This window comes from Elephantulus edwardii, unplaced genomic scaffold, assembly GCF_000299155.1.
Source record: "Elephantulus edwardii isolate Elephantulus edwardi_28Jun2011 unplaced genomic scaffold, EleEdw1.0 scaffold00001, whole genome shotgun sequence".
Taxonomy (NCBI): domain Eukaryota; kingdom Metazoa; phylum Chordata; class Mammalia; order Macroscelidea; family Macroscelididae; genus Elephantulus; species Elephantulus edwardii.
Genome location: NW_006399751.1, coordinates 16,479,778 through 16,505,037, shown reverse-complemented (window position 1 = coordinate 16,505,037; position 25,260 = coordinate 16,479,778). Strand labels below are relative to the sequence as shown.

Below are 25,260 nucleotides of genomic sequence, written 5' to 3'. Positions count from 1 at the left end.
CATTACCATATCAACAGATGACTATAGTAACGGCTCCAGTATTTCAACCCTCCTAGCCACATGCCTTTTAATATTCTCTCATTCTGACTTGTGTCAATATGGCTTGCTTTGGCTATGTAAATATCAGGATACAATATCAGCAAATGGGCAAGAAGCATTTGTACAATAAGACTTTCCATAAACCATGTCATAAGAACAAAGGGAAAGTGGAACACAGAAAAATTTCAGAAAGATAGTTACACTATGCACACAAATAAGACCCTGCTAGTTCCATATATATGAGGGGTCTGACTGAGACCAGAATAACCAGAGTCCACCCTAGATCAAACCACAGACTGGGGGGCTAAACAGAAACACACCCTTATTAAATTTATTTTTTAATTTTTGGAGTAATTAATTTCTCAACATTATGGCAGAAATAGATAACTCATCATAAAAAACTTTAGTCTCTAAACAATACCTTGACTTCCATGAGTTCTGCTGTATTTGGAGGAGTGCTAAGAGCTTTTTCAGCTATCCTCTCAAATTCATCACATAATCTGAAACACAGGAGGAAATATCAATCACATGTGTTTATAAAGAAAATTCATACAAGAAAATTTATTTCCAAATATAAACCTATAATATGTATATTATTGCACAAAAAATAAAGAAAAATTTTACTTTTGGTTTTGTATGCTCCATTTTGTTTTATATGTTCCAATGCACCAAAAAAATAAAAGTAACTATTGCATATCAGTGAGGCAACTCTGACTGACAGTGACCTTGGAAACCTGGAAAACTGCTGCACTGGGTCCCCTTGACCTCGCCTGTAATCTTCCGAGAGTCAGTCACCAGGTCTCTTCTTCTCCCTCACAGCCACTGGTGGTTCAATACCTCAGTTCTTTTTTTTTCCAGTTAGCAGCCAAGGGCTTAACCTGTACACCACTAGAACTGTTCAACTCAAGATTATAATTTACCAGTGTACCTTCTCCAATGAATTAAAAGGGGACCTGGTAGCTTAGAGGTAAGCGATTGTACTCCAAAGGCACGTGAACCGGATGCACCAGCTGCTCCACAGGGAACAGATGGGCAGTCTCCTCCTCTGTGATTTATTGCCTCTGAAAGCCCGCTGGATAGTTAGCTATGAGTACGTTCTGACTGGATGGCACATCACCATCAACACACAATGAATTAAACACAAGATATGTTCATTTATTTATTTATTCCTTCAGTAGGCTTTAAATGATTATCTATTATAGTTCAGGTAAAATACTACATGAAATAGATAGTGAAGGGCACAGTTTAATGGTAATTGCTTTTATAAAACATTATGAATGATAATTGTATGAAACAAAGTGTGATTAAAGGATAATGCATAAGAACTCTGTATACAAACTGTGGTAATTTTTTTTTAAAAAAAGACATTAAACGTACACCCATGTTTATCACAGCTTTGTTTATAGCAAGGAGTTGGAAACAACCTAAGTGCCCATCAACAAACAAATGGATAGAGAAGCTCTAGTATTTTCACACAATGGAATCCTATACTGCTTTGAAAAACAAGGAACTCATGCAATATTATTCCAAATAGGTGACCCTGGAGGACATTATGCTGAGTGAAGTATCCCAGTCACAAAAGGACAAATACTGCATGGTGCCACTCTTGTAAAACAGGACTGACATCGGGGTTGGGGGGAGACTGAGAAAGATGGGTTCAGTAATGTATATTGCATTGAAACAGATAAGGGAGAAAATGGTTTAAAAGGGATATGTCATTAGGTATTTTTTGTCATGTCCAGAGCAAAGGCTTCATAGGTAGAGCGGACCTGGGTGGAGTGATTGTAGAACAATGAAAGAATTTTTCTTTTACTTTTCCAAGAGGTTAGTGTACTAGTGGGGAGGGTTGGGAAGGAAGAAAAGTGCAACAGTGAATGAATGGAAATCCAAAGTCTCTGTAAATTTTCATTGAAATTAATAATAAATTTAAAAAAGAAAAAGAAAAAAAACATTTAAAAAAATGGCTAAGCTGTAATATGGGACCTAAAGTAATCACAATCCCAAGTGAAAGACAGGAACACAATCACTTCTAACGAAGAGCTTTAAAGATCGTAACAGACATTTAGCAGAGAGAGCACAAAGAAGGTAACATACTCAGAAACTTCTGGAAATGTACAAATATTTCTATCAACTTGGGCTATGGCCAGTAAAACTAATGAAATAAAAGATGAGGCCCAAAAAAAAGTAGCGAAAACTTAAAAAATTCAGGGGAAAAAGGCATAGACGTCTCTAAGAAAATTGGTTAACAGGGTGATGCTATTGTATTACACTGCGTGGAGACAGAAGATTTTAAACATGTATTGTATCTTCAAAAGCAGAATCACAGAGGGTTTTAGAATAAGGGCTTTGGAGATGATGCCTGGTGAAGGTAGGTCTAGAGGAATGGGATGTCATGGTTAAGGTGAGAGAAGCACACTCTGAAAGATGTGTCAGACTCCTAAACTGAAAGGAAAAAAGACACAAGAAGCTGAAATCAATGATATCTATGGTTCTTGACCTCTTCTGATATGATCTCTGTATAGTCAGTAAGTTTGGCAAGAAATATCATTAGGAGAAAAGGGTGTAGGGGTGGCAAGTAGAACCAGATGAGCTCAGAGGGTAGTGAAGAGACAGGGAAAGTACTTTACTGGTTACTGATTCATAAACTTAAAAATCTGAAGTTCTGAAGTTAGAGGACATTCATCTGACTTGTAAAAAGAAACACAAACTCATACTATATATTAAATCAGACAACTGACCAAAGTATCTTTCTGGTGGAAAGAATAAAGTGAGTAAACACAAAACAATGCTTTAATGAACAATAAATGAAATGTATTTTTTCTTTTGAATCATTTATGATATTACTGTCACCCTTTAAGTGAGTAATTATGTTTTGATCTCATTTAAATACCATTTTAATTAGACCAAATATCTACTAAAACAAAAATACTATAGCTAAATACCTTATGTTTGCTTCCTGATGATCTTTGAACATCTTAGTTATAAGTTTTCCACAGATAATATCTGCTCGTTTTACCAAAGCTCTGATCAATTCATCACAGTGCAATTCAAAGGTTCCTAAGCGAACAGTCTGTATAATAAGCATTAAAACATCATTTTTTAACACATAGAAAGAAATAAAAGATGTCCAGTTTTGTCTTCCATGATACTGATTTTCTTGAGGAGGAGTATGATCTAAAAACATACTTTGGTTTAATAAACAGAATATGGGGAGGGTTTTCTGAATATGAATTTATCTTTTATAACTGTGTCTTCTGAGAAAGACCCCTTACTGAGTCTGTTCTGTGAGAAGCAAACTCTAATTTAGGACAATAATGGTTGTAAATACTCTACAGACTTTAGATATTTCTTGGGGGAAAAAACCAAACCATTGTGAGTTTCAAAAGTTGTATTTCCTCTGTATGAAGATGCAGTATACGCTAATGACAAAAAGTTTCTAAAGTGTAAAAGAGGACAAAATATTTTCTATTACCAATATCCCATCCTGATAGTCCCAAAGCAGAAGTAGCCACATTTTTATATCATTCCTACACTGTTAAGTGAATTTATAAACACTGAGGGAGCTCTAGTGTGGTACTTCGTAGAGGAATTGTGCTAATCCAGAGCCCGCGTCTCTTCAGCAGTTCAAATCCACCAGTGACTCCAAGGGACAAAGAGGGCCAATCTCCTTCTGTACAATTTACCATTTCTGCAAACCCACCAGAGGATCTGCTATGAGGCAGAGCTGAATCAGTAGCAGTGACTCTTTATTATAAACGCTAAGAAAAAAGAATTACATTTGTTGAAAACTCCAGAGGAATGACTTTTTTTATATATATTTTCAAACACTGATGAGAAAAAGATATATTTTGTAAAATATTTTCTGGCAAAATAAATAAAGTCCTTAAACGAGAAGCAGCATGTTTGTTTTGTCTACCTCATTATTCCCAAGGTTTATGAGAATACAGTAAAGTGGTTTTATAAACCAGAAAACCCCGTCCTTGGCCTCCCGGGTTTTTGCTGACCTTCCATTATGGTCTATCAGTTGTCTCACGGTGGTGGTTTGCATGCTGCTGTGATGCTAGAAGTAAAGCCACTGGTGTTTCAAATACAAGCAGAGCCACCAATGGTGGACAGGCTTCAGAAAGTTTCCTAAGACATACATGGAACCTACTTCTGAAAACTGTTGCCAAGTGCATTCAAGTTGACTCTGACAGCAGCCCTATGTGAAACAGAACAAAGCCTTGGCCCATCCTGAGACTTCCTCACAATCTTCTTAAAAGCTTAAGCCCATTGCTGCAGTCACTGTCAAGTCATGATGTTCAAAGTTCCATTTCAGTTTGACAACTTCCAATTTTCTCCCATACATTTTACATTTCAGTTATTAATGGATATTTATGGAGCTCTGTTGGCCTAGTGGTAAAGGAGGTGTGCTGCCAATTCAAAAGTTGTTGTTGTTGTTGTTATGTGCATCAAGTTGCTTGTGACTCATAGCAACGCTATGTACAACAGCCCTAAACCCTGCTTTATCCTGTCTCCAACACACTCATCCCGATTACCCCAGTCACTGAATCAATCCATTTCATAGAGGGTCTTCCCCTCCTGCGCTATCTCTCCACCCTCCCAAGCATGATGTCCCTCTCCAAGGACCTGTCCCTCCTTACAACATGTCCAAAGTATGTCAGACGAAGCCCCAGAATCCTTGCCTCCAAGGAGCCGCCTGGTTTAACCCTCTCCGGGATGAATCTGTTTGTTTTCTTAGCAGTCCATGGTACATTCAATACTCTTCTCCAGCACCACAGCTCAAAGGTGTCAATTCTCCTTTCTCCTTCTATCCTCCCTAGTCATTGTCCAATTCTCTGATGCATAATAAGTGATTGCAAAGACCATGGCCTGTATCAGATGCACCTTAGTCTCCAGAGTGACAGCACTGTTCTTCAGTACTTTGGAGAGGGTCCTAACAGCAGACTTTCCCATCGCAATACATTTTTTAATTTCCTGGCTGCTGGTGCCAAGAGTGTTGACTGTGGAGCCGAGCTGACTAAAGTTGTTAACAATCTCAATCTCTTCATCCATTCTGATACTGCCAATTGGCCCAGTGATGAGAATCTTCATCTTCTTGACATTGAGTCTCAATCCATATTGAAGGCTGCAGTCCTTGACTCTCTGCAGCAAGTTCATCAGGTCCTCCTCAGTTTCAGCAAGTAGGGTTGTGTCATCTGCATAACGCAGATTGTTGATAGATCTAACACCAATCCTGACACCACACTTCTCCTCATAGAGCCCAGCCTCCCGGATAATCTGTTCTTCATACAGGTTGAAAAGGTATGGAGATAGGACACAATTCAAAAGTACATGGTTCAAATCTACCAGCTGCTCCATGGGTGAAAGATGGGCAATTTCTTCCTGTGAAATTTATTGTCTCTAAAAATCTGGTTTTATACAATATTCATTCCTATGGGACTTTAGTTCACTCAATATAGTGCTCTCCAGTGTCTCCCACGTTAGGTAATAATTTACAAAGTTATTGCTCCTGCGTGCATTGTAGAATAAGGATCCAGGAGGGGTGGGAGAGGCTGAAAGAAGAAGGGTGTGGATGTGCTGGGGGAAGGAGGGATTGTACAATTTTATGGGGGAAACTGAAAGAATTTGTTCAAATTTGTATTTGAATTTTGTAAATAAACTAGTAGAGAAAAAAGAAAATCTGCTGGAAAGGTTTTCCATTCTGATTTAACAGCATGTAATGACAACAATGGATGTTTGCAGTTTTTCTATTCAATTTGAGTCTTACCACTTTCACAAATTAAAGTCCTTCACTGGGTGAAGCTTTACTCTATCTGCATCATTAATCAGACTCTACTTCAAGGGAGTAGTTCTTCCCCAGTTGCATCTTGAGTGCCTTCCAACCTGAGGGGCTCATCTTCTGACACTGTTATCAGACAGTGTTCCACTCTCATTCATCTGGTGTTTGGCCATTATTTCAGAAGTAGATAAGATGGTCAGTCCTCTTCTTAGTATGTCTTATTCTGAAGTCACCACTGAGACCTTGTCCACCATGGACGACTCTGCTGGTATTTGAAATGGTGGTGGCATAGTCACCAACATCAAAGCAACACACAGGGCACCAGAATACAGCAAACTTACAAATGAGTGGCGGTTCTGAAAGTCAGTCAGTGACAACTTTATGGTTCACAACAGTGTCTGACTCATTTGCTTTGCTCTGGACACATCATCAGAAGGGCACTATCATCGCAGGAAAACAGCAGGTGTGATGATGTGGAGGTGCAGCAGGATGAGGATGAAGGGCCTAGAGTCAACGGACTGGTGCAGTAGCCACAAAGACGAGTGAAAGTGAAGATGAGGAAGATGCAGGACCAAGTATATGGACTCACCGTAAGTCAAGGTCAACTTGGTAAGAGCTGTTGAGCTCTCTCACAATGACTGATGCATATCAATCTGTGGACAGTAATGGTCTAACTTTATCATTGCATGTTTTAAAAATAATAAAATATAAATAAAATACAAATAATAAAAGTAGCAAAAGATCATTAGGAACAGACAATAGTCAGTGGTACCTGGGGCCATTACCTTTCTAGAGGTGTACTGAATTTCTTCCATTAGTTGTTGGTATTTGCGAATTTCAGCTATAATTTTCTCATAACTATGATTTTCTGCAAGAAAATTATCCACATCTTCTTCAGCTTTTCTGGTAACCAAAAATCCGTATTTGTCGTAGAGTTTGAGGTGTTCAATGGGCGCCACACTCTCTTTCTCAATAACTTCCTTAATCTTTTCTTTGTGAGCCTCTATTATTTCACTCAGAATTATTGGCTTCAAGGTCATTCGTTTGGACTTACTTTCCTACAGAGGGAGATGGGGGAAGCCAGTAGTGATTTCAAATACCTTGTATGTAATTCAAGCATATCGCTAGGTTTTGTGAAAAGTAGCAATTCTTCCATATTGTCTTTTTAAAAATTCACATACTCTGGTTTTTCAAATCTCAAATCTATAGCAAGATATTTTTTTATGATTCACTACTGTAATATTTTCTCTTTTCTCTTTTTTTAATTTAAAGTAAACATTTTTATATAGCAAGATAGTTTTGATAAATAACAGATCACGCAGAGTCTAATTACAACAGAATTAAATCAACAATTGGTAGGAATATACCCATATGGTTTATTTTCTTGAACCATGTTACTCTTTTGTTTGGCTGGGGTTTTTTAGTTATTTTTTTTTCATTCACATTGTTTTTCTTACAATCATTCCCCTACATTGTTCTATGACCACTATTACTCCATTTTCCCCCCCAGATCGCCAATGGATCCTTCCTAATTCCTACACCTCTGGCCCATACCAATCCAACTTTGTGATCTCACAATTTCACACTCTCCCCACTCTCAGCCCTCCTGCCTCCTCTCCTTCCCTCTTTGAATATCCATATAAATCTTACTAGTTATTCTTCTGTTTTTACAATAATGGTCTTATGCAATATTTATCCTTTTGAGCCTGAGTTAGTTCACTCAGCATAATGCTCTCTAGCCTTTCCCAAGTTATATAGTTTTATATAGTTTTCTAAATCATTGCTCCTGAGTACTACATAGTATTACATAATGTGGATGTATCACAATTTTTCAATCCATCTGTTTGTTGATGGACATTTGGATTGTTTCCATGTTCTTGTAATTGTGAGTAAGCTACTATGAACACTGGTGTACAAATCTCCATTTGTGTTCAGTTCTGTTTTCATTGGGGTATATTCCCAGCAGTGGAATAGCTGGGTCACATGAGATCTCCATGTTCAGCTTTTTGAGGAAACACCTAACTGACTTTCAGAATGGCTACACCATTTTAAAATCCCATCAACAGTGTATGAGAGTTCCAATCTCTCCACATCCTCTCCAACCTTTATTGTTTGCTGTCCTGTTAAACTTTGCCACTACCACTGAGGTGAGATAATACATAAATGTTACTCTGATTTGCATCTCTCTTATTGCCAGTGATTTTGAGCAATTCTTCATACATCTGTTGGCCATCTGAATGTCTTCAACTGTGAAAAAGTCTTTCCAAGCCTTTTGCCCATTTTGTAAACTGGGTTATTGGACTTTTTTTCTTGTAGAGGCCCTGTAAGATTCTTTAGACTTTCATTGTGAGACCTTTGCCCAAGAAAGCATTGCCAAATGTTTTCACCAGTCTGTAGGTTTTCTTTTCACCCTATTGGAAACGAACCATGTTACTCTTAAACAACTTAACTCACTGCCATCGCGCTGGAACGGACTCCTAGCTGGCCCTCCAGTGAGTTTTCAGAGGCCCTAAGTGCATGAAAGGAGACTGCTCATCTTTCCCATACAGAGTGGCTGGTGGGTTTGAACCACCTGCTTTTGGATTGGTAGCCCAACTCCCTGCCAATAGTCCACCAGAGCTTTTTTAAAGGTTGTTTTTCTTTTAAGTTTCTCATCATTTTTTAAGGTTTCTGATAATTTTCTTTCTCTTCAAGCCTACATTGTTCTGGGTATTCAGTTTGTTTATCCTACAGATAAAAGAACAGTTGCTTGAAAGTATAAAAGTGGTGTTTTTTTTTCAAATGTGAAAACACAAAGCCCACATTTTGTGGTGTTTATAAGATAGTGGTCTATCTTACACATAATTAAAAACAAAGAAGCACAATGTCAAATCGCCACACTTTTTTATTACTGTACCTTTTCCCCTTGAAGATTAATCTGTCTGTTACTGTTAGGTACTGTCGAGTGGAGTATGACTATAAAAGCCTACCTGAACCCTGTCCTATCCTGTGCCGTCCACACTATCTCCGACAATCTATCTAGAACTTCTGTGAACTGGAGTGTACTAAAATTGCTAGCTGCAAATGTGCTTCCTGCTATCACTGAGAGGCAGCCTCAGTGGCAACGGGGTAAAGGACTCGGCAACTAACCTCAACGGGTGGAGACTCGACTGTACTAGCTTCATGGTGGGAGAAAAGGGTGGCCAAGTGCCTTCAAAATGTTTTGGAAATTACAGCTCGGAAAGCCAACAGAGCAGCTCTAAGTTCTCCTCGGCCTTAGAGAATCACCAAGAGTAGAAATGCATTCAGGGACAGAGCTTCATTTTTTGTTTCCTCACCATGGGAATAACGATGGACAAGAATAGACCACAGAACAAGATTATGTAAGCACATAAGTCACCGTAGCTGGCTTCCTTTCCTATTCTAAGAGAGGAAACACATGAGTAGTACAATCAATGCATTTGGTTGCTACCAAATCTGTTAAGCAAAATGTTTAAAGTTCAGATTCACCTAGAGAAACCTTTAATGAAAGGTCAGGTGGCTTACTTCCAGAAAGACCAATCATGGAAACCCTCCAGAGCACAGTTCTATTCTGGTAACACTGGTGGTTAACAAAAGTCAGAACTAAACAGCAACTGGGGAAAATATACGCATAAGGTATATTGTTTTGAACTATGTTACTCTTAATGATCTCCCTGCTACCCAGAAGAAAAGATGTCTTTTTAATTATGACAAATACAGATCATGTCTTTAACGGATATTTTTCAGCACTCAGTTTAATAAGATCAAAGAAATCCTTAGAAAACCGGATCGGTTCTATTTCATATTTTGCTAATTAAAATAAAAACAATACAGTGACAAAGAATGCCCAAATATTGTAATAAAAAAAAAAACCCCAAACAAACAACCCACACATTAAAATAAACACACTCTCAGTTTCAACTTTAAAAAACAAACCAAAACTGGATCCGGTCAGTTATCTAGCTTTGATTGGACCACTATGCCCCTCTAGTGTTCACGTGAGAAAATCAGATTGCTTAGAGTTGAGCTAATTCTCTCTCACAACAGGAGTTGACTTCCCACCACCACATTCACAAAAAAGGAAGCTCTAGTGGCCTAGTAATAAGGAGGTGTACTGCCAACCCAAAGAAAGAAGGGCAGTCTCTTCCCATGAGTGGTCATACCTCTGAAAACTCACTGGAGGGTCAGCTGTGAGTCAGTTCTGCTACATAGTTAACATCAACCACTAATCTTTTTTATTAATGATTTTTAAGGCAACATATATATTTCTTTTACAGCATAGTCTTTCCATTTAATTTTCCCCCCATTCATTCATTCATTGTTGCACATTTTCCTCCCTGCCCAGCCCTCCCCCCAGTTCATTTTTCTCTTTGAAGAAAAAAAAATTCTTTCAACCACTAATCTTATCTGGTGGCCTCTTGGGTATGAAATTGGACTGTCAACCCAAAAGCAAGTGGTTCAAATCCATCATCTACTCTGCAGGAGAAAGATGGGAAATCTCCTCCCATGTGATTTACAATCTCAGAAAAGCCCCTGGAAGGTTATCTATGAGTTGGTTCCAACTTGATTGTACATATCAATATGACACTACAATCTCTTCCATTCCTCCAACTTAGGAGTAGAGGGAGTACAAATTAGAGTAGATGTGAAGGAGGTGCTTCATATCTCCTTTTCTGAAAAAGAAATTAAGCATAAAGCAATCTATATTGTGTATTGGCAGTAATGTGGAGTTATTGGATCTCAACTGAAGCTCATTAATACTCATTACAGATGTTTTTAAAATTTGTTCATCTTCTGTCTGATTTGTCAAGTCTACAGATGTGTCTTTATAAGCTGAATTGGATACCTGAAAATCAGAATTCTATTATAAAGTATAATTTTTATGTGAATGCTAATCAAACCTTCTCACAATTTAGGAGAAATGCTAATTCCTCTGAGACATGTATCATTTAATCCTTCTGATGTTCTAAAACACATCAAATTAGATCATGAGAAGGTTATACGCTGGACTCTCCACACTTTAGCCTCTTGCAGATTTGCCTTCTATTAAAAAAGGTGCATTTAAATTTCATTTTCTATCAAAGATTGCTAAGAAACAGCTATATGAATTACACTTTTGCAATTTCTCTCAAATATAACTGAGACAAAGTTCAATTATTGTAATCAGAGTATTTAATCGCAGCACTTGTTTCCAAACCTCCCTGATGGCCACGATCATCTAGGGGTATTTTTTCCAGCCCTAATTTCTGAGTACCTAACTTCTGGCAGTAAAACAATAATCTCTATGGGAGAAGTGTACCTGCAGGGGAAAGGTAAGTGAGAGTGGTGGTGGCCAGGATCCCTGGAATCTGTCATTTGCATGTTTCCTCAGGACATCCTGATAGGGAGGGGTTTGAAATTCCCTCTTACATGGATCCCTATCTCTCAAATTTCACACCAAAAAGATAGTTTTCTTCCAAAGCATAGTATAAATTAACCTTTCTCATTTCATCAAGTACAACTTGAAGCACTGTGGTGGTGCTGCAGTTAGGACATTCAAGTGCTAACCAAAAGGTTTGCAATTCAAACTCATCAGCAACTCTGCAGGAAAAGATGAGGCCATTTGTTTCCATAAAGATTTACAGCTTTGGCAATTTAGAGTTTTGGCAATTTATGGCTTTGGCAAATCCTAGGAGAAAAAGTGCAATCCTAAGGGATGCTAGTCACAAAGTGTTTCAAAATAGACACTGTTATGAACAGAATATGCATAACCTGTTGAAGAAATATTCAAAATGTTTAAAAACATTTAAACAAGAAACATGAACATAAAAAATTCTTGTCTTGAAGAAATAAGTGGTTGTGGTGGTGGTGGTGGTGGTGATTGCTGTCAAGTCACGCACAGCTCACAGTGACTCCATGAACAAAAAAGACCTGAGGCCTTTCTGTAAGTATTGTTTCTCCAAGCTCATAGAGTTCCCAGAGGCATGTTGTTTGGGAAGTGGATGCCATGCCTGCTTCCTAACCTGTCTTAAACTGGGAGTTCCACCAAACACTGTCCACCATGCGCAGCCATTATGGCATTTGAGACCCCAATGGTACAAGTTTTAGCATCACAGCAAGCCCAGATTACCTCAGCACAGAAAATTGACAGAAGAGTACTGTACAAATTCGAAGAATATTCCTCCAAAGTAGAGTAGCAAAGGATGAAAAGATAATCCCTCAGACCCAACTTATTAAATATAAGGGCCCTCCAGGAGGCTTTTTGACTCTAAACAAGAGTTTGTTTAGTAATAATTAAAAAAAAAGAGAGAGAGGAAATATAAACCCATTCCACAATGACCCTCAACCAAAACAAGAGAACTCATCCTACAGAGTCCAGTCGCTCCACCCAGTTTCCAAAATGGAGACAAGGGCTTGGCCTTAAACGCAAGTATCCTCCTGGAGGTCTTGTTGACTCTAAGCAGGAGGGTTGAACAATGAAACAATCCACACAGATCCTCAACCAACAAGAGCACCATCATACAAAGTCCAGCCAGTGGAAGTCCAAAATGTACGAAGGCAGGCAAGGGCTTGGCAATATGTATTGCTGTTGTTGTTAAGTGTCATCTAGTACCGACCCCATAAACAAAAGACTTTAAACTTGTTCTATAACTTGTCCTTTCTCTAAGTTCACAGAGTTTCCACAAACATGCTCAGGAAGGGGATGCCACTCCTGCTTCCAAGCCTGTCTTAATCTGTTAGCTAACCAGATATTGTCAACCATCTGTAACCATTATAGGATTTGACAAACCAATGGCACAACCTTCAGTATCACAGAAATCCAAAGGTACCTCAATACAGAGAAATGACAGAAAAGTGCCTTATCACTTAGGAGTGTTCATTTCAAAAGCAATGACAACCAGACCTAGGGCCCAAATGATTTTTAAAAGGACCCAGGCCCACTCATCAGGTCTCATTGGTGCCCAGCAAGAGGCTTCTGGCCAGTTAAAGACGACCCAGAACCTTGCCACACCAACACAGAAAGGAAATAAGTGGTACTAAAGGGTTTTGAGGTCATCTAAGAATATTTATGGGTGATTATTTGCTGCCTCTTCCCCTTATTTCTCACATTTCTCTTTCAGTTGATTACTATATTGTCTGATGGTATTGAGCCTGGCCCGACTTTTATGGACTTTCTGAATTCTGTTTATCTGGGTCTTCTTGGGTATTACAGTATTTCCCATTTTCCTGTTGATACTCTTCGCTGTGAGCTGATTAATTTTTATGTATGCTTTGGCTCTTAAATACAAATTATGTAATCTTGGAAAAAAGAAAAGATTTACAGCTCTGGGAACCAAAAGAGGCAGTACAACTGTGCCCTCACAAACTCCCTGCCAGCTCATAGCTCTTCCTCAGGGTCTCAGAGGCTGTAAATTTCAAGAGGAGATTTCCTATCTTTCTCCACAGAGCAGCTGGTGGACTCAAGTCAGGGAAAGGGTGTAGATTTTGGGTTAGCAGCACAATTTGTTCCAGACTACACCAGCAGAGCTCCCCTGTCCTACAGGGTCATTATGAGTCAGAATCCACTTGACAGCTGTGGGTTGGCTGATTGGTTTGTTGTGTACCACCTGCCATATTTTCCTTTATTTCTGTAAAAAAAACCAAAATAATTTATATTATATAATCACAAAATCACAGCAGCTGGGATAAGTAGAACACCTTTCTCCAAGGTGTTCTCTTATCCAGGGCTTCAAGTTCTTCTCTCTATATATTAATCACTTGAGGATCATGTTAAAATTCAGATTCTGATTCAGTGTTACCTGGAGTGGAAAGGCAACATCTCAACAAGAGGTTCAATTGGAACACACTGTTTGAAGCCCTGTTTTAACTCACTATTAGTTTACTATGTTCTGTAAACAACCTCAGAGACTGAGTAGAACAGAATAGAATATAATAAATGAGTTGGAAGTAAACATAAGTTTCTTGACTTCCAGTTATAAAAATCTGAGCAACTGACATTCTGAAAAAAGCTGATGTGATAGAAATATATGCAATCTGTTCAAAATGAGTGACATGAAGTTTCACCATCCTTGCTCTAAGGAACACTTGCTTGCACTTCATCTAAGAGAGCCTTATTTGTTCTTCTGAAGGCCATGGGATATTCCATACTCTTCTGCAACATCGCAATTCAAAGGATTCTTCTTCTGTCACCATTACTCATTGTCCAACTTTTACGCAATAGAAAGTAATTGAAAATATCTTGGCTTGGGTCAGGCACATCTTGATCTTTAAGCTAATATCATTGCACTTTAATACTATGGAAAGGTCTTTCACAGTAGATCTTCCCAGTGTGATACATCTTTTGATTTCTTGAGAGCTGTTAACATGAATGTTGACCATGGATGCAAGTAAAATGAAATCACTGGCTTCAATCATTTTCTCTATCATGATGTTGTCTATTGGCCCAGTGATGAGTATTTTTTTTTCTTCACAGTGAAATGTAATCTATATTGAAGGCAGTACTCTTTGCTTGCTTCTCTACTACCAATGCTGAAGACAGTAGTCCTTGACCTTCTGCAGCAAGTATTTCAAGTCTTCTTCACTTTTGACAAGCAAAGTTGTATCATCTGCTTCCAAGTTGTTGATAAGTCATCTTCTTGTCCTGATGCCACTTTCTTCTTCATATAGTTCAGATTCTCAAATGATTTGCTCAGGGTACAGACTAAATAGTTATGGAGAGAGAAAACGGCCCTGACACACAACCCTGACACACACCCTTCCTGATTTTAAACCATGCAGTGTTCCCCTGTTGTATTTGCACAACAGCTCCTTGTTCTAGATATAGGTTTCTCATGAGTATAATTATGTTGTCTAGGATTCCCAATATTCTAACTGTTAGCCGTAATTTGTTATGATCTACAGTCAAATGGCTTTGCACTGACAATAAAATAAGAATAGACATCTGTCTGATATCTTCTGCTTTCAGCCAAGATCCATCTGACAACAGGAGTGATATCCCTTGTGCCATGGCCTCTTCTCAATATCACACAAATTTCAGGCACTTCTCTTTTTGATGATGTTGTTGTTGTTATGTGCCGTCATATGTAGCAACACATGTAGCGACCCCTATGTACAACAGCCCTAAACTCTGCTCTGTCCTCTGCCAGTCACACTGTCTCCGATACACCCATCCTGATTACCCCAGTCACTTAATCAATGCACCTCATAGAGGGCCTTCCCTTTCTGTTGGGTCACCCTTCATTGAAATGGGAATAAATATAGATCTCTTCCAGTCAGTTGTCCAAGTGGTTGTTCTCCAGATTTCTTGGCACAACTTGGTGAGCACATCCAGGGCAGCATCTACTAGCTGAAATATGTCAATTGGTATACCATATATTCCTGGGGCCTTATTTTTATGTAAATTTTAAAATAATCTTGAGCAAGACTGTACCTGCATGTGACAGTCACCGATATTGTTTGATAATTTCCATATTCTGCTGGATCAAACTTTTTTGGAATGGGAACAAATAGCGATCTATTCCAGTTAGTTGGCCAGGTAGCTGACTTCAAAATTTCTGGCATAAGTTAGTTAGCACATGCAGGGTTGCATCTGTTTGTTGAAACAGTCTGTTATTCCATCAATTCCTGGATCCTTATATTTTGAAGATGCTTTAACTATAGTATGAACTTCTTCCTTCATTATCCCTGGTTATTGAGCATATGCTCATTTTTTAAATATTTCAGTGTTAACCAATTCTTTTTTGGTACAGTGACTGTATCCTTCCATCTTCTCTTGATGTGAAAATTTTGCCCATAAAATTCTTTCCAACTGCAACTCAAGGCTTAAATTCGGCTTTTCTGTTCTTCCAGCTTGAGAAATACTGAGAAATATTGACCTTTTGATTTTCTAACTGCAGCTCTTTACTCACTATATTCCTTTGCTTTAATGCTGTCTTCTCAAGCTGTCCTTTGAAATCTTTGGTTTATCTATTTTACTTCAGAATTTATTTTTCCTTCTGACCTTACTACCTACATTCTAGTAAAATTTTCAGAGTATTTTCTGATATCTATTTTGGTCTTTTTCCCTCCATACATTCGCGTGCTCTAAAAGGTCTAATGGCTAGGAAGTCTTGCTGACACCCCAAAAGTGGGAAGTTTGAACCCACCAGCTGCTTCATGGGAGAAAGAGGGTCTATCTCCTCCCATTCAGTTTACAGCCTCTGAAAATCTGCTGGAAGGTCCGCTATGAATCAGCTCTGGCTGCATGGCAATGAGTCTTTAATTACTTTAACAATGTGACAGTTCAGGATCAAAATCAGTATCTTCCATTAAATTGATTCCAACTCATTAACAACCCTCCAGGGGGTGTCCAAAGCTGGAAATCTTTACAAGAGGAGAACTGCTTCTCTTTCTTCTGAGGAGTAGACTCGAACTGCTTACCTTCTGGCTTGCAATGTAGCATGTAATGCATCAGCGATATAGTTAAGCTGAAATATTTGGCTAAAGAAGAAGAAAAGGAAAATGTACCTCTGAGTTGAATGTATGGCAACAGGACTCACCATTTTTGTAAAGAGAGCATTTGGAGGGTAATCAGCTGGACAGCATTTTTACAGGGCTGTAAAAGCACAAGGGGTCCACAGTACCACCGTATGACTGGTACAGAAAACATTCACTGAATGCTTCAAACCTGAACACAACCTTCATTCCTTCATCTACAAAAGTCACCAGCTAAATTTAATGGAACACTAAACTAGAGAAGTAGGTATGTTACAAAAAAAGTAAAAAAAAAAAATAGTACTATTTTTTGGTATTTTTTTAATGGAAACTTTCTTGAAAACAAATGGTAATGAGACCTTTACTCATATTCTGCAGAACATAGGATATAAATCTGTTCTTTCCAGAAGTTAGCAGTGAATGGTACCATGCAAAGTCAAGCAGTCAAAGTCACTTACCCACTTGGGATACAATTTTGTCTCAACTCTTGGCACAGAACTCACAGCCTTAATCATAACATCATAAACATTTAGAAGGATATCTCTATAGTCATTAAATTCAGGTTCAAACTTAATGGTGTTGTCATCAAGAATCAGTTTCATGATGAAGCCTGGATGTTCAAAGGCTCTAACAGAATCCTGGGAAACAAACAAACAAGAATTATGACAAAGGACAGCACCTGTTCCAATACTGACCCTTCCTCTCACGCCTTCCTTGGCTAAGCCAAGGGAGGTGCAGGCCCAGGGTTTTAGTCCCGCTTAGATGATTTGCTAGGCCACAATCCTGAAAAAGACTGCTTAGTATAATATGCAAAGAAGGTGTATATAACTGATGCAAGAATTTTTGATCAATCACTAGGACAATTAGATGAGTCTGGCATACAAAGGGGATGCACATTCTTGTCAACCTTTCAGCCTTAAAATAGCTAATCCCACAGAAGTTGTCAGGGCTATTACTACATCAGAAAGTAGGGGAGGGAGTATGTCCTTTGAACCCAGGTTTCCTGCACTGAACACCTCCTAGACTCAAAATACAGAAATTTTCACACTGAAAATGACACAAAACCATTCAAGACAATTTAAGCGGCAAGAACCTGCAGATCAGCATAAGGTAGGGACAAAGGGCTCATCAGCCTAGAATGCCTTCAGGCAATACACTTCTTTACAGAGCAATTACCACTGGGAACTAGCAGTTGGAAAAAAGAGCTTTAACACATGTCCAAAAAAGGAAGACGCTGAAGCAGGTGGTCTGCCAATGGGCACAGCTGAGGAGCTGGTAGCTGTTTCCGCTGGAAACGGCCCTAATTGAAGAACTTATCCTGTCTTCCAACTTGTATCCAGTTATTTCCAAGTTGACCCTGATCCAGAGTTGTAACCTCTTACTTCCCTAATAAAGTCCATAAATGTAAATATGGCCTATGAGGTCTGTCTTGCAACTGCAGTAGATTATCAAGCCCAACAGAGAAGACAGAGCTATGGAGAGGGTGGCTACTGTCAAAACTGGTAAAAAGGTCAGAGTGGAGGTATGAGAGGAATCAGCTTTAGGCAAACGCTGATGATCCTGCCCCTCAGTGAAGTCTGAGAATCTCTGACACCCCTCCCAGCCTGAAGGCTCTACAAAGGAGGAGGTGACTCCCTTGTTGCTATCTAGTAACTTCTTGTTGTTGTTGTATACTGTCGAGTCACAACCAACCCAGAGTTGACCCTCCAGCAGATTTTCAGAGACCGTTAATCGCACAGGAGGAGAGTGCCCATCCTTCTCCTAGATACAAACCACAAGCCTTTGGGACTGCACTGCAGTGCATCTTCTTGCCACTAGGCCACCAGAGCTCCCATCTAGTAACTACTGAACTTAAATATCAACTCTAAGGTCAAGGTTTCAGATAAAGGAAGATGTTCAGAGATCAACAGAACATTCCAATTCCAAGGTCCTGCTTATATGGTGACTAAGACTGTCTTTCAGAGAAGGAAAGCGGTCCTTCTCATAGCACTATTTCCCTGGGAAATGAGGAATTTTCACTTCTTTGCATTTTAAAAATACTCAAACTTAATGCCACTGAGGAAGTCCTAACTCACAGCTGTCCCTTCCCTGGGTTTCCAAGGTTGAAAAGAGGACAGGAAGAGACTGCCCACCTTTCTCTTGCAGAGCACTCCCTGGTGTATTCACACAGCCAGCGAAGCACACACAGCCTTAGGGACAGCAGAACAAGTCTCCAGGACTAGGCCACCAGAGCCCCTCCACCTGGACTCATTCTCACCTCAGATGATGGAAATCATACATTCTAAACATGTGAATTGGCACTAACTGAAGACACGTGAGGGTAACTGTCTAAAGAGTAACTTTCTGCTACCCCACTGGTAAGGATATTTTATTATTTTTCTCTCTAAATAAGTAAACATTAATGAATGCTCATCAGTGTAATGGAACCATACCTACCTGGGGTTGTGCAATTAAGTCTGTGAAATCTTGCATGGAGACCAAAGTGAGTTCCTGCAGCTGTAAAGTCATAAGCGTAGCAGCGCAGTTGAAAAAAGACTCCAATTTGGCACTGCTGTCACCAGTTGGCAACTGCTTTTTTTTACTACCTTGGTAATAAATATTCTGCACCTCTGGAAGCCACCTTAAAGAACAAAAGACTTTTCAAAGTTAATGCCTGCAGTGCATTATTCCTCTTATAAGCATTAATAGCAATTTCTGGACATGCAAAGATCTTCACTGGAAGTTATTGTTAAATGACATTACCCACTTTCAAAAATATAGCACTAAGCATTTTTTATTTCTCATAGAAAAGAGAATTTCAGTCACATTCAATAGGACATGATTTAAGAAGATGCTATGATGTTGTTGTTATGTGCCGTCGAGTTGCCTGTGACTCATAGTGACCATATATACAACAGCTCTGAAGCCTGTCCTATCCTATCCAGTCTCACTGACTCCGACACACTTACCCCCACTGAACTGGTTACTGTATCAGTCCATCTCAGGATGAGAAACACCTAATTCTAACTCCAAGAACTACGATATCTGCACTTTGTGTAGCCTATAAAACTTTACTAGATATTATAAAATTCTTCATCACAGGTTCCTAAATGTGTAAGAGTGGATATATCCAATAGTTTAAACTAAGGAGGGCTTACTTATTTAATGGTCTTCTGTCTGTTTCACAGGACTTGAAAGCAAGATGCAATTGATCATACTCTGGGGGGGAGGGGAGTCTTCTATTCCCTACTCATGTGAAAAACTAAAAGTGGATGATTTAAAACAAAGTTTCGGATATGTACCCACTGCCATAACAAAAGACAATTATTGCCAAGGAGTCAGAACTGACTCACAGCTGATCCTCCAGTGGGTTTCCAAAGCTGTAAATTGCATGGGAAGAGATTAGTAATTACCTCCCTCAGGGCCACTGTGGATTCGAACCACCAAATAGGCGAGGCCTTTAAGTTAGCAGCACAACTCCCTAGACACTATGCCACAAGAGTGTCCCCATAATAAAAGCAGAATAGTGAAATTTCCTATCTAGGTACAACACAACAGTAACAAAGATATTATCCATTTATGAGGTCACTGTCCAACACCAAAGAGTTAAGGGATATTAGTCTCTTTTATAAGAATCAATACCTGTTTTTAACAGAGGTAGGGCCAACATTCGGAAGTTGCCTGAATACCTCAAGAGAGAAGTATGTGTTGCTTGCCTACTATGCGCTAGAAAAGGTGTTAGGGAAGATATAGAAAGTTTCGGCATCTTCTCTCCTCGTCTACAAAAACAGAAGAAATGTGTCATGGCAGGGAGATCAATTTGAAGGTAGAGAATGGAGAAATGGTTTCTGAGTAACAGAGAAGGGTTTTATAGTAAAGGTGGCAATTTCACTAAAGAACAGATATGAAAATGAGGAGATCCAGAGGGAAAGAAATGCAAGTGAAAGTAGGATAGTAAAAACGAGTAAGTTGTCCAGTGCCATTCAGCAGCCTATTACTCACAAAGACCCTATGAACAACAACTTAAAGCTCTGCATCCTGCCTGTGCCCTTCTCCTGACCTCCACCACGCTCAAGTGCATTGTTACAGACACTCTCTCAATCCAACTTATTGAAGGTCTTTCTCTTTTTCACTGGACCACTACTTTTCAAAGCACTATGTCTTCTTCCAAGCACTAGTGGCTGCTGATAACACGTCCAAAGTGTGAGAGACCAAGTCTCACCACTCTTGCCTCAGGGGCACTGTGGTTACGCCTCCTCCAAGGCAGAGCTGTTTGTTCTTCTGGACGTTCACGGTATATTCAGTACTCTTTTTTTTTCTTTTTCTACAAGTTTATTTACAAAATCCAAATACATTGTTTTCAAGAACAAATTCTTTCCATTTCCCTCACCCCCCCCATCAAATTGTACAACCCCATGATTAATCTCCCTCCCCCGCACATCCTCATCCCTCTGCTTCCAACCTCTCCCACCCTCTTGGATCCTTATATTCATTCTACAATAATGGTTCTATACAATATTTATCCTTGTGGGACTGAGTTAGTTCACTCAGCATAATGCTCTCCAGACCCTCCAAAGTTAAGTAATAATTTACCAAATCATTGTTACTGTGTGCTTCATAGTATTTCATTGTGTGAAAGTACCATAATTTCTCTATCTATTTGTTTGTGGTTGGACATTTGGGCTGTTTCTATGTTTTTGTGATGGTCAATAATGCTGCTATGAACATTGGTGTACAAATCTCAGTTTGTACCTCAGTTCTCATTTTCTCGGGGTATACTCCAAGTACTGGAATAGCTGGGTTATATGGAATTTCTATATTCAACTTTTTGAGAAAGCGTCAAACTGCCTTGCAGAATGTCTGCACCATTTTACAATCCCACCAACAATGTATGAGTTCCTTTCTCGTCACATCCTCTCCAACATTTATTACTTGCTGCCCTGTTAAGCTTTGCCACTGTTCCTGGAGTGAGATGGTACCTCAACTAACACGTCACTCACTCTAATAAGCGTGCACACACACCCACACACCAGCTTCTATTAAATGAATGTCAGTTAATTTACTACACCTCCACCATGTGTGCAGAGTAGAACTCTGTGGAGTGTTCTCAAGGCTGTAACCACTGGGAAGGTCACCAGGCCTATCTTCTCAAGATCCTAAAGATATAGACCAAGATAATGTATTCTCTGTTCTCAGGATCTTTTTTTTTTCTATTTATACTTCTCTTTCTCTGGTGGCCTAGTGGCAAGAAGCTGTGCTACAATCCTTAAGGTACATGGTTCAAGGCCACCAACCCCTCAGAGGGAAAAGGATGGGCAATATCCTCCCATGCGATTAACTGGCTCTGAAAATCTACCAGAAGGTCAGCTATAGGGCAGTTCTGACTCTAAGATAAACAACAACTCTGTGAGTGAGTGTGTGTGTTTGACTAAGTAAACAGGTCATTGGATAGTATCAACTGTTTGCCATATTTTAAACAAAAGGCTACAATTTCTGTTTGCTTTCTACACAAATCTATTTTGTGTAGAGCACAGATCAAGACAGATACAATCTTAAACTCTTAAATAAAAATGGATTGTTAAAATCTACAGAAGCAGTCAAACTAAGTATCTCTTTAATCTCATTTTTAAATGTATGCAACCTTACACTGATTTGGAAGCCGGAGTGGCATCCACTTCCATAACAGCTTGCCTCTGGAAACCCTATGAACCTGGAGAAGGGACGAAAGTTATGCAAGTGTCCAGGTCTTTCGTTCATAGGGTCGCAATAATCACCTACACCTCGACGACACTTAACAACATCACTGACAGCATAGAGAGAGATTAGTTGGCCTAGTGCACAGAAAGTCAGGTTCCCAAGCCAAAGGTGGGTGACTATAATCCGTGGCCCCCTGGCCTGCCTTTAATTGTTTTTGGAAACATTCTTCTAAATCGTATGACCTTGCTATGTTCCCTTGCTGTACAGAGGTAACTCTTGATTGCTGTGAAGCTGAACACTGTGACATTGATGTGTCAAATGCAAAAATGGTTACCCATGGTGGACAGTGTTTGGTGGAACTCCCTGATTAAAACAAGCTTGGAAGCAGGAGTGGCATCCACTTCTGTAATAGCTTGCCTCGGGAAACCCTATGAACCTGAAGAAAGGACAAAAGTTATACAGCTGTCCAGGTCTTTTGTTCATAGGGTCACTACGAGTTGCCTATGACTCGACAGCACTTAACAACAACAATAGCAACAACAACATATGAACTCTGTGAACTTTGTAAGTAAACCAGTATAAAATAAGTGGGTTTTCTTTTAAAAAAAGAATAAAACATTGAACAACTATTGTCAATAAATGGCACCCAGACCTTCCAAAAAAAAAAACCCAAAAAACATTGAACAACTAAAAAGATTATGTCACCTCGGGACTCTTATGGGACAGTTGCACTCTGTCCTATAGGATTGCTAGGAATTGGAATCAACTCAATAGCGCATAGCACATACCAACAACAACACAGGCAATTTTCAGCATTAGTGATGACATAATGACTGAGTGCTCAGTTAGGAACTGTAAGACTGCTATTTTGAATCGACTTGCTGCTCTTCAGAAGAAAAGAGCCAGCAGTCTGATCCTGGGAATCACACTGCCTAGGAAACCCTATGTGGCAGATCTACGGAGTCAGTCCAACCCAGAATCAACTCAGTGGCACAGCACTACGACAACACGATGATTTGAACATTACGTTTTAAGGAGAACATCTCTGGCAGACTGCATGTGTTTCATGACAATGTTCTGAAAAGCCGGCAGCTCTAGTGCCTCTTGGCAATTGTGAAATTCTTCTTTATCAACTAATCGCAACTTTCTGCAATAGATAAAAAGAAACAGTAGTTGAAGAGTAAGACTTCTTTGGGATTTGCTATTTTTGGCTAATTTTTCCCTTCTAAAAAAAACATCCCTACGTTTCATCAATCAAAGACTGTTCTATAAAATCAGATTTTCAAAGAACATAGATACAGTAACTTTAAAAATAATATCTCATGTAACACAAGAGAAATATATCCAGAAACTCCACTTTGAAATAGAAGGTTCAATAGTTAGGAAGTGATTAATATGTTAGACTGTTCTTTGTTTTCAAACTGGAACACGTGAAAACTGGGGCAGAGGCAAGGCTCAACGCTGATGCAGCCCACGGTTCTCAAAACCAAAACTGCATTTTCTGTGAAAAGAAAGCAGTTCAATATGACCATTCTTAACTCTGCAGCATAGAGAGTCAAAGGTAGAGTTCCTATACTTAATCAAGATCCACTTTATGAAAGTATTTTTCATTTGTCTTGTTTCAGTTCTTTCGACAAACATAATGCTTCCTCCAGTCAGAACTCTGCATATGAAACATTCTCTGTGTACACACTACGGATCCTCGCTATATACCCACTTTATACATGTAATCATTTTCTCTGGCAGATTAATCAAAACGAAACACACTATTTCCTATTATTTACTTCAACTTAACTACATATTCCTTCCCAGCTAGAAGAGATGCAGTTTAATTTTCTTTCAAAGTAGATTTCTATGTAATCTGATAGTACTACACTTGAAAATCTCACATTCATTATTTACCTAAATTTTCACCTTAACATACTGGATAATAAACAAAACACACTCAAATCCATTCATTTATATTTTTTTACAACATGTATTTAGCGCATAATTATTAATAAAATAGGCACGAAGTAGGTACAAAAACTCTTTGGTATTGTGTTATTTTGGATATGAGACTAATCAACCCTCTGAAATGAACAGTATAATGTTTCACAAAAAATATTTCCAAAAAGTTGCCTCCTTGATGCTGTGTGGGTTGTGACTGCATTACAAATCCTATCTCTGACATCAAATGGGTTCTTCAAGTATAAATAAAGGCGCTCTGGTGGTGCAGTGATTAAGTGTTTGACCATTAAATGGAAAGCTGGTAGTCAGAACCCACCAGTGATTCTAAAGAAGGAAGATGGGGTAATCTATTTCCACAAAGACTGTACCCTAGGTAACCTCAAGGGGCACTTCTATTCTTGTCTACAGGATGACATGAGTTTAAAATGGCTCAACAGTAGTGACCTGGAGTAACTTGGTTTCTTTTTGGTACTGGTAAAAAACAAAAATGACATGAATTCACCTCCTTCTGTCTAGAAAGCATCCCTTTAGGATTTCTCTCTCTTTCCATGAATTTTCAAGTCATTCAGATGATTTCTCTTGTGTATCATCCCCTCCATCCACTGTCATTCATACAAATGTCCTAAACTTACAAGTTGACTGAGGTCGTGACAAATGAGTGTTATGTAATATAAGGGAGTCAACGCCAGGGACCACCCTTCTCACTGAGTTTGCCCTCAGTACTCTCACACTCAAGTGTTTCAGTGAGGGTGGCACAGGATAGGACAGGGCTGACCTGTTGTTCCTGGAGTCACTAAGGGCCATATTCGACCCGACGGCAGACAACAGCAACAAACTCTCATATTAAGCAAATCTGACAACAGCAACAACTTTAATATTAAGCAAACATGACATTAATTAAGCACAGGTATTTTCCAGAGCATTTTAGAAACTGGTAAGCTGTCTTGCCACTCACATGCTGCAGTGCTCCTTCTTATCTGTCCTTCCCCTGGAACTCTCCAAGTTCCCTTCAGTTGCTGCTGCTATCTCTGTGCTACCACAACCATGAATTCACATTTTGGACTCATTCACTACCCTGTTTGCTTATCTCAGCTTTGCTACCTTTCCTTCCCTCCCTACTTTACTTCTCTTATGTCTTCCCTCCTGACAATGTATGAATGAGAAAAGTTTACCCCTTTAAAGACAACATTCGTCCTAACATTCATCTGTGAATGGTTATTAAAAGTAAGACCATCTAAAAAAAACCCCTTGCCAGTGTTTTGAAAAGGAAATAGGCTCATATCCTGTGCCCATTTTTCAATTGGATTATTCTCCTTGATCTTGTTGTGGTGCTCGAGTATTTTATAAATTCTAGATATAAG

The 25,260-nt window shown here is 39.1% G+C and overlaps 1 protein-coding gene across 1 annotated transcript in view; it reads right to left on the bottom strand.

Moving 5' to 3' along the window:
* Positions 1-25,260, bottom strand: part of DNAH7 (dynein, axonemal, heavy chain 7) — a 308,525-nt gene that overhangs the window by 239,559 nt on the left and 43,706 nt on the right. The window contains exons 11-16 of the mRNA XM_006878928.1: positions 22,977-23,096; positions 18,710-18,893; positions 16,732-16,911; positions 6,607-6,879; positions 2,982-3,109; positions 461-539 (exon numbers count right to left, since the gene is read on the bottom strand). Of these exons, the coding sequence (XP_006878990.1) occupies positions 461-539; positions 2,982-3,109; positions 6,607-6,879; positions 16,732-16,911; positions 18,710-18,893; positions 22,977-23,096 (964 nt within the window). The remainder of the gene's footprint in view (positions 1-460; positions 540-2,981; positions 3,110-6,606; positions 6,880-16,731; positions 16,912-18,709; positions 18,894-22,976; positions 23,097-25,260) is intronic.